The sequence below is a fragment of the Miniopterus natalensis genome, chromosome 3, assembly GCF_054644295.1.
Source record: "Miniopterus natalensis isolate mMinNat1 chromosome 3, mMinNat1.hap1, whole genome shotgun sequence".
Classification (NCBI taxonomy): domain Eukaryota; kingdom Metazoa; phylum Chordata; class Mammalia; order Chiroptera; family Miniopteridae; genus Miniopterus; species Miniopterus natalensis.
The window spans coordinates 37,641,350-37,655,123 of NC_142083.1; the positions used below are offsets into that span (position 1 = coordinate 37,641,350).

At 35.8% G+C, this 13,774-nt stretch overlaps 1 protein-coding gene across 5 annotated transcripts in view; it reads right to left on the reverse strand.

Annotated features, from left to right (window-relative positions):
• GFM2 (GTP dependent ribosome recycling factor mitochondrial 2) overlaps positions 1-13,774 on the reverse strand; it is a 63,762-nt gene that overhangs the window by 37,912 nt on the left and 12,076 nt on the right. For 4 of the 5 annotated variants that reach the window (XM_016205251.2, XM_016205250.2, XM_016205249.2 and 1 more), the window contains exons 6-15: positions 13,571-13,696; positions 12,330-12,418; positions 10,022-10,110; positions 8,445-8,505; positions 8,033-8,212; positions 5,528-5,608; positions 3,550-3,698; positions 2,015-2,155; positions 1,832-1,931; positions 345-534 (exon numbers count right to left, since the gene is read on the reverse strand). In XM_016205251.2, the coding sequence (XP_016060737.1) occupies positions 345-534; positions 1,832-1,931; positions 2,015-2,155; positions 3,550-3,698; positions 5,528-5,608; positions 8,033-8,212; positions 8,445-8,505; positions 10,022-10,110; positions 12,330-12,418; positions 13,571-13,696 (1,206 nt within the window). The remainder of the gene's footprint in view (positions 1-344; positions 535-1,831; positions 1,932-2,014; positions 2,156-3,549; positions 3,699-5,527; positions 5,609-8,032; positions 8,213-8,444; positions 8,506-10,021; positions 10,111-12,329; positions 12,419-13,570; positions 13,697-13,774) is intronic. The other variant, XM_016205253.2, reaches the window with a different exon arrangement.

Sequence of the window (13,774 nt, forward strand, 5' to 3'; positions counted from 1 at the left end):
TTATAAATGGGGGAGAGAAGCGGAGCCAGCTCCGAACTGGTCACTAATCTAATATATTGGAAGGGCCGTCCCAAGGTCTGTCACTTAGACCCACAGGCAGCACCACAGGAACAGGACTGAAGAGGAGTATGACATGAGAAAATGGCCAAGACACAGGAAAAATTAAAAGGAGTTTGTAAAAATCAAAACATCTTAAATACAAAAACAGACCAATCACAAGAAATACTTAGCAATATATTGTGATTTAGATTCAATCACATGAAAAGCCTTTTGAGGGTATAATGTAACTATTTTATCTAAATCGTGAGCGCACTAATTAATCGGTACACCAAGTCTGTTTGTACCTGGCTGCTTGGCCACTGAAGGGGGTTCTATGGTACAGAAGAAAACAGGTTCTGGGACCTCCACCCCAGCCAATAAAAGCCTCTCTGCGTCACCGTTTTGTCTATGCTTCTTTTCTCCCTCCCTTTCGGCTCGACGAGCGGCAGCTAATGCGCTGGACTTGGATGAGACAATAGTGTCTCCAGTGGCGGTCTGCAAGCAAAGGAGAGACCTTGGAATAAAACAAGTTGTTGGCAAGCACTTAGCTTCTACCAAGAACCACAAGAAAAAATTTAATGCAGCACTTTCTTTTCATCAGTACTTAAGAGACAAATTCATAAAGCTCATTGTAACTTTGCATAAGTAAATATAATTTAACCTAAGAATTCTATGCAAAATACTGCTATAATAAGTCTAAAACACACACACACACACACACACAACATACATACCCAAAATTCATTTTGCAAAACACATGGATCTTCCTAAATTTTCAATCATGTAAAGACAAGTTAGGTAAAAGTCCATTACAGTGTTTTAGCACCAGTAAAAGTATATTACTATTTCACAAAAAATCCTCTATTAACTAAAATATGCAATTAACAGAATACCCTTGACCATGCAAAACTGACATAGTCCCTGTAGACTCCAGTTATTTTTTTAAAACTATAATTTTACTTTAAACTTATATATTATGAAGTCCTGTGCCAGTTTTCCTGTCTGTAAAGATACCCCTTCTGAAGTACCGGCCCAAACAGATTTCTGTAACTCCTTCAAATACATTCAAGGAGTTCCTGCCTTCAGATAGACAGGACACTGTGATGCTATAAGTCCAATTTCCAGACCATGGGAATTTCCTGTAAAGGATTTTAAATCTTGCAATTTCATAAAGGATTTAAAATGTTAAAGTAACAATGTTTATCCTAAATGTCAAATATACCTAAGTTCATTGAGAAACTGTACTTGACTTAATCCACATATAAGCGAAATGTCCTTAGTTTTAACCTACCAAAAACATACACAGGTAGCATCAAGTATTTTCATCCTATGAAAGTCATGGACTGGCCTAAGGATTAAGAATAGAGAACGAGAGAGACAAAAACCCTTGCCCTCATGGAGCCTCATTGTCACATATTCAGTTAAAACCTGATGGGCTATCCGGTTAGATGAAATTGTGGGCAATGACCAAAACAGGAAAAAAATCCAGTGGGAATAATAATGTTTTACATAATCTTAAAACGTGTATGTATCCATGAATAGTATATTATTTTACTTGGATTTGAGCCTTATATGAATACAATACATACTGTTAATAGTCTTCTCTAATTTACTTTTCTTTCTTTCCATTAAATGTGTGAGATTCAACCATGTTGATGAATATGCCCTGATATTCATTATTCCACTACTGATGGACGTTTGAATTATTTGTGGGGTTTTGCTATTATAAAATACCTGCTTTTAATTAAATACATGAGCTGTTATTTCCTAGAGAAACCACTTGGTCACTTACATGTTTAAGCCCAACCGTCAAAGCAATGTTACCAGCAGTCAGCGAAGGGATTTCTATGTGTTGGTCAGCAAATGGCAAAAGCAGACGACTTATTCTCTCCCTGTAAAACAATGATTTATATTAGTAAAAGTACTTTTAAAGAAATGAATACAGTTTTAGGAAATAACCTAAACTTCTACTTACGTGCAGTTTCCGTTAATATTATGGATGGCCAATTGGGGTTTTATCATGCCTGAGTAAATGCGCATAAAAACCAGTGGTCCCCGCTGCTTGTCATGGAGAACTTTAAATGCCAGTGCACATAAGTCACCCTTATACCACTGCCTATAAAAATTAAGGAGACATTCCAGAAAAGCCTGTAAAACACACTTCCTATATATTTATACAGGTCAGATCATAACTGCTACACAAATTCAATCTTCACGTCTTCCAAAGAACCTTCCTATTTTCTAGGTTAGCTACCCAGGCTGACTAAACAGTGTCAGTACCTCACTTCCTCCACTGGATTAAATTATTTAATGGAGATTTTACTATTAATTCCTCAAAACTAAAAACAACGGGGTCTCTTCCAAATATTACCTCTATTCACAAATAATTCCCTCCTCAAAAAAATATACCTAGGAACATCCACACCACTTTCTCAAAAAACCTGTACAGGGGTAAATAAATAGGTACTTTCCAATTACTACTTTTATATAATCCTCCCACTTTCTCTCCAGTTACATCGCCATATAAATCTAAACTACAAATCTGAACTTGTTTACGAGCCAACATTCTTACAGAACGATGTGCTTAAACTGGTGTTCATTGATAGGTTACAGAAAGTTTGAAACCCTCTGAAAATGCCAAACTTTGTGCACAAATACATTTTCCTTCGGAAAAGCTCTGCATTTCATTAGTTTTAATGCAGTCTATGGCTCAAAGTAGGTTAGACATTTCTACTACAGAAATTCTCCAATCTGATTTCCTCTAGTTTTTAACTTTATTTTAAAAATATTTATACAGAAAGCTTACAATAAACTAGGCACTGTTCCATATGCTTTATAAATGTGAACTCCTTTGATCCTTTAAGAATCCTATGAGACAGGCCCTGTTCTCTGCACTTCACAGATGAGAGGTTAGGCAGTTTAGAAGAGCCTGGATTTAAATCCAGATAGAACAGTCCATGCTCACAATCGCTTCATTGTAATGTCTCTTCAACTGAGAGATATGGAAAGTGATTAATGCTCTAGTTAAATGATTGAAGTCCAATTGTGTCTGCCATTCTACATAAAACTTACTCAGATTTTAGAGGATCTATTAGTAAGTACAAATCTGTTAGAGACAACAGGAGTAAATCAATGACCTTTCTTTATAGCCACAAAATATTTTGAACTTACGTAAAATCTTGAAATCTAGAATATAAATATATCTACAGAATATTTATCAAACGTCCCCAGTATATGACTTAAAAAAACACACTAAGATGGCAGGGTCAACATACTTTTACACACCAATAAATCCACATTCCTAGCTCCATCGGTAAATGTAGCAGGTTACAAGAGATAGCAAATGTCCCTTTCAAGTAAAAACTATGGCACTATGTTATGTTATTTACAATGATAGTTTTCATCAATATTCAAAAATGGTGATTCCACTACCGATTGTGAAAAAGAAACCTATTTACCTACCAGTTTTTTCAAGGCTGTAAGGTTTTCATCTAGGACTTGCATACTTACAGAAATTCATAGCTGCGCTCTTCAGGTGATGGCAAGTACATAGTGATAGCATCTAACAAGGGCTGGACCCCTTTGTTTTTCAGGGCACTTCCACAAAGCACAGGCACTGCTGTCTGAGCCAGTGTTACTCTATGGATTGCAGTCTGTAGCTACAAAGCAGAGGTATAAGTATTTTATGTGACCATAGAATGGTCACATATATACAGTATACTGGTCTCAACCAAAATAGCTCAGAATCAGATGTCTTTCCTAACCACCCATGTAAAACAGCACTCCTCACACACCTCCATCATTCTTTACTGCCTTATTCTTTGCTTTTCTTTACAACAATAACCACTATCTGGTACATTAGATACATATTTATTAGTTTAACTTTAATTAGTATTAAATTTAATGTAAAATTTATATGAGCATTACAGTAAGGTCCAATGTAAACACTGCTAAATCCCCAGAAACTAGAAAAGTACTTAAAATAAAGTAGGTATTTAAAAATATTTCTTAAATAAATGAGTTAATATACTTGTGATTTTTACCTTGACAACCTAACAGAGAAACTGGTAAGTTACAATTTCTTCAAATGAATTAGATCCATATTAAATAAAATCCAAAAGCAAATGAAAAATCAAAGTGGAAAAAATTTTTTTGAAAGACCTCAAAACCAAGAAAAGCTTGGGTATACTTGCAAGCTACAGATAAGAGAAATGGTGGGTCAATTCTACTTTAGACTATAAGCTCTTTGAAAACAGAAATCATGTTATGTGACTGCAGGGTAGCATTCAAATAATAAATAATAAAAAATGTCAAAATTATGGCATTGCATTCAAAAGGAAAAAATTACTTTTTTCCACCTCAAATAACTTCAAATGGCTCAAAATTAATCTACAGATCTTGTGTTTTTCTTCAATTCCTTTCAGGAAAAATAACTCCATGAATTTGCTGGGCTCATCTTAAACACCACTATACATATTACCACTTAAAAACACTTTCTTGCCCTGCCGGAGTGGCTCAGCGGTTGAGCATCAACCTAGGATCCAGGAGATCGAGGTTCGATTCCCAGTCAGGGCACATGCCCGGGTTGTGGGCTTGATCTCCAGCAGGGGGCATGCGGGAGGCAGCCAATCAATGACTCTCTCATCATTGATGTTTCTCTCTCGCGCTTCCCCTCTTTTAAAACAATAAAGACATATTTTTTAAAAAACAACACTTCCTTTGGTAACTCTTATGTTTCATGAAGAAAAATAAAAAATAAGTTTGCCAATTCATGGGGGGAGAGCCCTGGCTGGAAAAAAACAAAAAAACAGCAACGCCTTAAAGAAATCTGTCATAATCCTATTATTATCTGTATTTTACTTTCCTAGTCTCTAGTTTAATGCTTTTCAAAAGAAAACAAACAAAAAAAGGCCTGCAATGAGTTTCCACTTACAATTAACACATTGTATGCGGGAAACGTATTTATACCTTTTACTTTGACTGGTAGTAGAGCGCACGATAAAAACTACCCGCAAACAATGTGTTAAAACAGATTCAGAAGAAAGTTCTGATTAAAATAATCACTGTAGTAGTTTGAAACACCAATAAATTTTAAATACAAAATTTCTACTTGTGATTTCCTGAAAAATACTTCAAGAAATGATCACAATGAAGAGAAAAGGCTGAGAATGAAAAATTAACTTTTCCTGACTCAATATAAATAAAAAATATTTAGTTTCCAATTTTGTAAAAATATAGCCAAAACCAGTAAATCACTGCCCTTATTAAGTACCTGTATTAGCAGTGGCTTTATCTTAATGCTCTCCTAATTTTCAAGTCAACATTTTGTATTAGTAGTAACTTTACCTTAATGTTTTACTAATTTTTCTTTAAGGCAACGTAATTTCCAATGCTATGCAAAGTTGGGGGGAAAAACAAAAACCACAAAACACAGAAAGCAAAGCACATCCAATTAGTAAAACTTGGTAAGTAAATGAATAAAATTTACCTTTTCAGCTGGGAGCAAATCAAAATTTTCACTAAATTCCCCTAAAACCAAGTCAGCAAATTCATCATCCAAATCTGCAACCTATAAAGAAAGGCTTTAGTTCTATAAGTTGTATTTGTTGGCCAACTATTAACTTAAGTGTAATACATTATCCAAATGTTTCAAGACAGCTATATGATCTAACTTACCCAAGCCAAGGACTTCTCCCTATTTCTAAAAGAGTTCTTTCCAATTGAAGGTATGCTCTTATGAGTTCCCTAAATTCATGGGAAGCCTGAGCCAGATTAAGCATATCATTAAACTGCTATCTACCCAGAGTGCTCAAAAGAAATAAAAGAAAATGCACAATTTACGGCCAATGGTAACATATTCAATGAATTGCTTTCTTTAGATAAATTTGGGGGTCTTAGTTCATAAAAAAGTTTTACCTGGTGCTCCTCTAATATATTCTGAATGTTCACAAGATCTCTTGCGACAGTCAAAGTAAAAGAATTAATCTTATTGTAATTAATCCTGCACTGAGGAAATATGTTTAAGTTGGGCATCATAGACATAATTCAATAATAAAAGGTTATCTAATTCATGTTCTTTTCACAATCATTTGCTATTATGAAATAGAATTCAGCTGACAATAAAATTAATAAAAGTCTCAAAAGTTTGTAACAGTACAAGGGAACAACACTTGTAAACTTGTTGATAGAAACACTTTTGATAGCTAACTATTGCAAAAATGCACCAAAGCATCCTCCTGAAAAGCAACATATGATTAAGCACAGCTTCTGGAGTCAAACTGCCTAGAAATGACTCCGCTACCTACTAACTTACTCAAAAACTTTGGTCATTATGTCACCACCTCTCTTTTTCTTGGTTACTCATGGAGATAATACTAGTAACTACCTCATGGGACTATTGTGAGGGTTAAATAACCAATTCAAATTATGCTGCCAGAACATACAGTAAGTATACAAGAAATATTACTTATTATTTTCACTGTTCCCCTTTAGAACACAGAAGTTTTTCCTTGTCCACACTACTCTCATAACTGTGGTAGAGTACAGATAACAGAAGCACAGCATGAACTCCACCACCTTAATCATGTCTAAGGGAACGGTTCAGCAGTATTAAGTATATCCAGTGTTGTAAAACTAACCTCCAGAAGGTTTTCATCTCACAAAACCGAAACTTTAGACCCATAAAATAACTTTCCTTTTCTCCTTCCCCGCCCCTGGTAACTATCATCCTACTTCCTGTCTCTATGAACTGGACTATATAGATCTCATATAAGTGGAACAGCACAGTATCTGCCCTTTTGTGATTGGCTTATTTTAATTAGCAATTTAATATCCTCAATGTTCATTAATAACATATGTCAGAATTTCCTTCCATTTTAACGCTGAATAACATTCCATTGTGTATACACTGCATTTTATTTATCCATCCGTCTGCTGGTAAATCCACCTTCCAGCTCCTGGCTATTCTAAACACTGCTGCTATGAACACAGATGTGCAAATACCTCTTTAAGACACTGCTTTCAATTCCTTTGGACACATACCCAGAAACAGAATTACTAGATCATACGTTAATTCTATTTTCAATTTTTTGAGGAACCACTATACTGTTTTTCACAGTGGCTGCACCATTTTCATTTCCACCAACAATGCAAAAACAGGTGTGATGTGGTCTTACTCTCTAATTCTATACATACATATGTATTCCTTGCAATTAGCTCTTTATTACCTATTGATAGTATATAATGAAAATAAAGAAAATTTTAGTCTTTCATGTCCAAGAACAGTATGAGACATATGCAAGTTTATGTTGGTGCCTCAACTAGATTATAAAATCCTTCTTAGGTTTATTCTGATAGCCCTTTTGTTTAAGATAAAACCTCAAAGGAAAACCAATTAGGTACCCAATCAATGATTAGTAAAGTTCAATTCCAATTTTTTTTATGTGCCCTCCCCCCAAATTACTGTTTTCTATTAAAATTTTGAGGGTGAATGACGTCTAAAGTTATATATTAACTACAAAATTGGTTTTACATTTTTCTAAATAATTTGACACATGGTCAAGTAAAAGATGAACACACCCTTTGACCTGGCAATTCCACTCCTAGGTTTAACCCTAAACAAATTCTTGCATATGTGCACAAGGAGCTACATACAAAGATGTTCAAGCAACACTGTTTGTAACAGCAATAAAATAAAAATAAAAAAGAGGTAACAATCTCGAGGTTTATCCACAGGAAAACAGACCATAAATTATGGTATAATCAAATACTGGCACTCTATAAAGACTGAAAATGACGTATAATCACACACAACGACTCAAGAGTATTGCTAACATTCTATTTCTTAGGCCAGGTGGTGCATACACTGGTGTTCATGTCATTATTCTTATACCCTACATGTTCCATATGTAATTTTATATTAAATTTCACAATACAGTATTTTTCAAAGTTTCTAAATACTCATGCAATTTTAAACTCAAAGTATTTATTTTACTTGTTCTATTAAGGCATTCCGTGCTTCAGTAGTCTCCTTCAGCAATTTAGGATCACTCATTTCCAAGAGGGGTTTTCTCTCAAAGTCTTTTCCATCATCTGAATTGGGATTCCAAAGAAGCTTTTCTTTATTTACTACATCCACCACTCCTTTGAAAGTTTTGGCTTCACCAATTGGCAACTATAAATCAGAGTAAGAGTAACATTAGTAAATGATCATTCAATTAGAATGGCATTGATGATGAATCTTATCTTTCCTTGAAATGTCCATTATTATTGTTACCATAATCTTACCTATTTTTATTTATATGCCAAATTCTTCCAAAAAGGATTTGATAGCTTCAGAAATGTATAAACTGATGAGGAAACTGAGAAGCTGTTACTACTAATCAACCAAATATGAATCCACCAACCTGTAAAAGCAAAGGCTTTGCCTTCAACTTCTCTTTGATGCTTTCAACTGCATAGTTAAAACTGTAGAAAGCAAATAATTATACAGTAGTTAAAAATGTTAAGAATTTAAAAACAGGTTTAAGAATGTTCTCTAAACTTATAACCCTTTTCATTGTTCCTAATGTTTACCACTTCAGTTTTCCTTAGGACATCTTGAAAAAAATTTGAATGTCAATTTCAAATAACAGAAATTGAGCATCGATCAGAATCCTGCCACACAGGTATTTATGGTGTTATTATTGTTAGCTGCACCTTAACTAAAGTTTGAGGTTAAAGTCACCTAAATTGATCAAGGTCACAGATAATAAATTGCAGTTGGGATTCAAATGCAAAATTTGTGATTACAAGTCAAGGATTCTTCTAATAACTGCATTTACTATTACACACGCCACCAGCTTTCTTCCAAGAGCCAGCCTAATTTTTCTATACTTTTAGCTTAGGCTTTTTAAATATCATCTGCCACGCTGTTCATTTCTGTGCTCACAGTGGGGTTGGGTACCTATGGCACACGTCATCTTTGGCACATGGGCTAACTTTTTTCTGGTCTCAATGTCTTTGAGAACCAGCCTAGTATCCAGTCACTTCCCTCCCCATCATCACAGGTATTGTACGTCAGTAAAGGCAGTGCTTCCATCTACCTCAAGGAACTCCAAACAGAAAAGGGTCAGAACCTGAGCCTCACATATTTTGAAGGTTATGCTTTCACTAATCAAGACAAATGTCCTTTAAACCAACAGCCTTAGAATTACTGTCGAGAGTTATATAAACACAAAGTATACTGTGTGGTTTTAGGGAAGAAATAGTTTACATTTTGTTTCTGCTGCTCTCACACCACAGACCAGCATCATCCCTGTCACATTTCCCTAGAATCCTTTATATTCTTGATTCTCTCCTTTTCACATTTTCTCCAAACCCTTCAAATATTCTTGATTCTCTAAATTCTGAATTCTGTTCTCAGAATAACGTATCACTTTGGCTTGCCGCTCTGTAAGTCACCGAGCACTACCACATTTCACCATTAACTCGTTTGTACTACACGCAGGTCTTACAACATCTACATTCTCCTCTCCCAGTTCCCTTCGGTTGTAAGCACGTCACCCAGGAGCTAAAGAAAATAGAGGACAAGGAAGAACCTTGTTCTCCGAGGCAACTACAGGACAGAGTTCTCTAACCTCTACCTTTAGCAATGACAGAGGGCACCGTAACCTCCAGCAACAGAGACAGGGACTATACCATTCAGCTCTAAACAGAAGCAGTGGAATCAGCAAGACACCACTGTCAGGATCTAGAAAACAGAATACAGTCTCTCTACATTAGAATCAGGACAGTTCATCATCTTTCAACTCTCTGTTAACCTCACATTATTACTTAACCTATGAATTAGCTTTTTTTGCTTGTTTTTAATGGGAATAGAGATTTCATGGAATATTTATACTCTATAGGAACTAGCTACTTCTAAATTTAAGTTATAGTCCATTAAAAGCTCAAATTGTATTCTTACTTTGATAAGCCTAAGAAATACACTTAAAATAAATACCTTGCTCCGGTTTTGTCCATCTTGTTTAAAAAACAGATTCGAGGTATCTTGTGTTTATCAGCTTGCCTCCATACTGTGAGAGTTTGTGCCTAAAGCAAAGAGCACATATTGGACAAAAGTAACTGTTACTACATAAACATGAAATAAAGAGATCTAAGACTCTATTATAACATGGAGCTGGGCCTTTTCCAGCATGGAATTATTGCCACTGCACTTACACTTCCAGAGTCATTCTTTTGCTATTGGGTTAACAAAGCTAAGAACGTAGCGAAGTGTGATGGAAAGTATGCTCCAGACTCGGAAGAATACTTTGGGTGAATGAGGCTGCCACACAGAGGTAATGAGAGTCATGCAAAAAAGGACTGAACCAAGCATCAGAAGACCTACTTTTTGTTCGGCTTCACCTTACCTAGTACATGTCACACAACGTTGAACTTATGTTTTCTGATCTTTGAAATATGGACTTTTGCCTTAATTAATTCAGACAGTTGTGATTTAAAAAGAACAGAGGTATACTATAAAAATGCTATTGAGATAAAAATCATGTATTTTTACTGTGACTGTTTAAATGTTCATGTAAACTGAAGATAATTTAAGGGGGGGAAAATAAGCCAATATCTGTATTTATAAATTGCAATTCTCATATGCTTTTCTATTTAACTTCTTTTAATTCTACTTTTTGTACACCATTAGATATAAATTGTTTGAGTCTACTATCTGTGCCTAATGGAGTCAATAACTTTGAAACAGAGCATAAAAAGCTTAATGTGCTGTCGTTAGTTAAAATAAAAGCCAATTTGTAATTTCAGTTTTATTAGGTAGAATTTATCCATGTACACAATAAAAAATAACATATACAGCTCCTAAGTGTACAGTTCATTGAGTTTTGATAAATGAATACCCTTGTATAACTACTACCCCAATCAAGATATAGAACATACAGAACCTAAGGAAATTTTCTTATGTCCCATCCCCAATAAGCAACTAATTCTGATTTGTCACCATAGATTCATTCTGCTTATTCTTAAACCTCATATAAATTGCATAGTTTCTTTCACCCAACATGTCTGTGACAATCATTCATGTTGCTGGGTGTACTGGTTCACTCAGTCTTATTGCTAAATTCCTTTGTATAAATGTGCTAGTTTGTTTTTCTATCTACCTGTGGATGCACACTGGTTGTGTCTAGTTTGAAGCGATTATGAATTTTACAGCTATAGACATTCTGAACGGGTCTTGGTGGACAAATGTTTTCATTCCCTTGGGTAAAGACATAGGAGAAAATTACTGGGCTGTAAAACAGGTATATGTTTAACTTTATAAGAAACTGCCGAACAATCTTCCAAAGTGACTATAATACTTTACAATCCCACCAATAATGTAGGAGTCCAGCTGCCCCACATCCTCAACCAACACTCGCATCCTTCTTAGCCATTCTTGTGGGTGTGAAATGGTCTTTGTCATTTTGATCTGTATTTCCCTTTTGACCAATGATACTGAAAGGATAAAAGTGTTAAGAAATGAAGTGACTCAAAAAGAAATAGAAATAACAGTGTATAATCTACCTTGGACCTCAGTGTCAGGCTTTATCAAGCAAATATCACTGTCAGAAGTCCTCAGGCAGGACTTTCAGTAACTGCTTATTCCCCTCCCTCACTGACTGCTTTTTTTCTGAACTAGATTTTCAAGGATGTTTGTATAGTGAACATCTTCTAACGATAGACACTGTGTCTCCCTCCAGAGCAAAAGGGAGGTTTGCTTACAACCCTGGAAGTAATGTCTCTCTCCAGAGCAAAGAGCAGCCATGCTATTGCCCACTGTAAGACACTTGCATTTTCTAACACAGGTTCCACTGTGTGTGCAGCTGTCACCTCCCTTCAGTCACCCTGTGGGACTTAGGCCTTGGGGAACCAGCACAAGGAAACCTTGATACTATGGCTATTACTATTTCTGTGACTAATAAAGTCTTTTGTCTCTGACTCAGGAGTCTTGCATATACTGCCAGAATCCATAAAACGATGGCAGGCTAACTTGTTAGTGTAAAAATAAGGTAGAATCTCAGACCTTTCACAGTTCAACACTAACTTTCATATTTCATACAGAAAAGCAAACATACTTTCCTTTTATTATGAAATATCTGAGATCACATATGGGTCACATCTCAATATAAAATTCTAACTTCCTTTAATTATAATTTGATTTATATCTGCTTTTACCAAATAAAGGGTTATAGTAAACTAAATCTAATACTTTCTACTTTTTTAAAAATCATGCTGTTCTATATTTATTTTACTTTGGCAATTTTTACCTCTACACCAGCAGAGGCATCAAATACAGCCACTGCACCATCCAACACTCTTAGGCAGCGCTCAACCTCTAAGGTAAAGTCCACATGACCTAAGAAACAGATGAAAAATACAACACTTAAAATCTTAAAACAAAAACAAACAAAAAAATGAATTACTCAGCAATCCCACTTCTGGGATATACCTAAAAGAATTGAAAGGAGGGTATCCAAAAGATATCTGCACATCTACGCTCATAGCAGCACTATTCACAATAGCCAAGAGGTGAAAGCAAACCTAACGTCCACTGATAAATGTTACATATACAAAATGTGTTATATATGTAAAATGTAGTACTATGCAGCCTTAAAAAGGAAAGAAATACTGTCACATGCTACAGCATAAATGAACCTTGAAGGACTTATATACTAAGTGACACTAAGCCAGTCACAAAACAACAAATATTGTGCCCTAGCCAGTTTGGCTCAGAGTGCCAGCCAGCGGACTGAAGGGTGCAGGTTCAATTCCAGCCAAGGGCATGTACCTTGGTTGCGGGCTCGATCCCTGGCCCCAGTTGGGGCGCTTGGGGGAATCAATCAATTAATGTGTCTCTCTCACATCAATGCCCTCTCCCCCTCCACTCTCTCTGAAAAAGCAACGGGAAAAATATCCTCAGGTGAGGAAAAACAACAACAAAACTACAAATACTGCTTGATTCTACTTATATGAGATATCTAAAGTAGTCAATTCCATAGCGATAGAACACAGAATAATGATAGTTACCAGGAGTGGTAGGAGGAGACAAAAAAGAATAGTTGCTTAATGGGTACAGAGTTTCAGTTCTGCAAGATGAAAAAGTTCTGGAGATCTGTTTCACAACAATGTCAATATACTTAACACTACTTAACTGTACACTTAAAAATGGTTGAGATGGCCCGGCCGGCGTGGCTCAGTGGCTGAGCATCAGCCTATGATCCAGGAGATCAAGGTTCAATTCCCAGTCAGGGCATATGCCCAGATTTCGGGCTCGATCCCCACTGGGGGGCATGCAGGAGGCATCCGATCAATGACACTCTCTCATCACTGATGTTTCTCTCTCTCTCTCTTTCTTCCTCTCTCTGAAATCAATAAAGATATATATATTTTAAAAATGGTTGAGATGGTAAATTTTATGATTTTTTTTTACCACAATTTAAAAAACCATATACACAAAGAGAAACCTCAAATGATGCAGCATCTGTGCCCTGCAGGAACAGCACCATACCTGGTGTGTCAATTAGATTGACTCTGTACCCCTTCCAGTCAAACGTAACAGCCGCTGACTGAATAGTAATGCCTCTTTCTCGCTCTTGGGCCATGAAATCTGTCACTGTGTCTCCATCATCAACATCTAACAGGAAAAAGGTGACATACTTAGGCTTAATTACAGTGTATTTTCTTGGTATCTGATGTCTGACAATTTAATTTG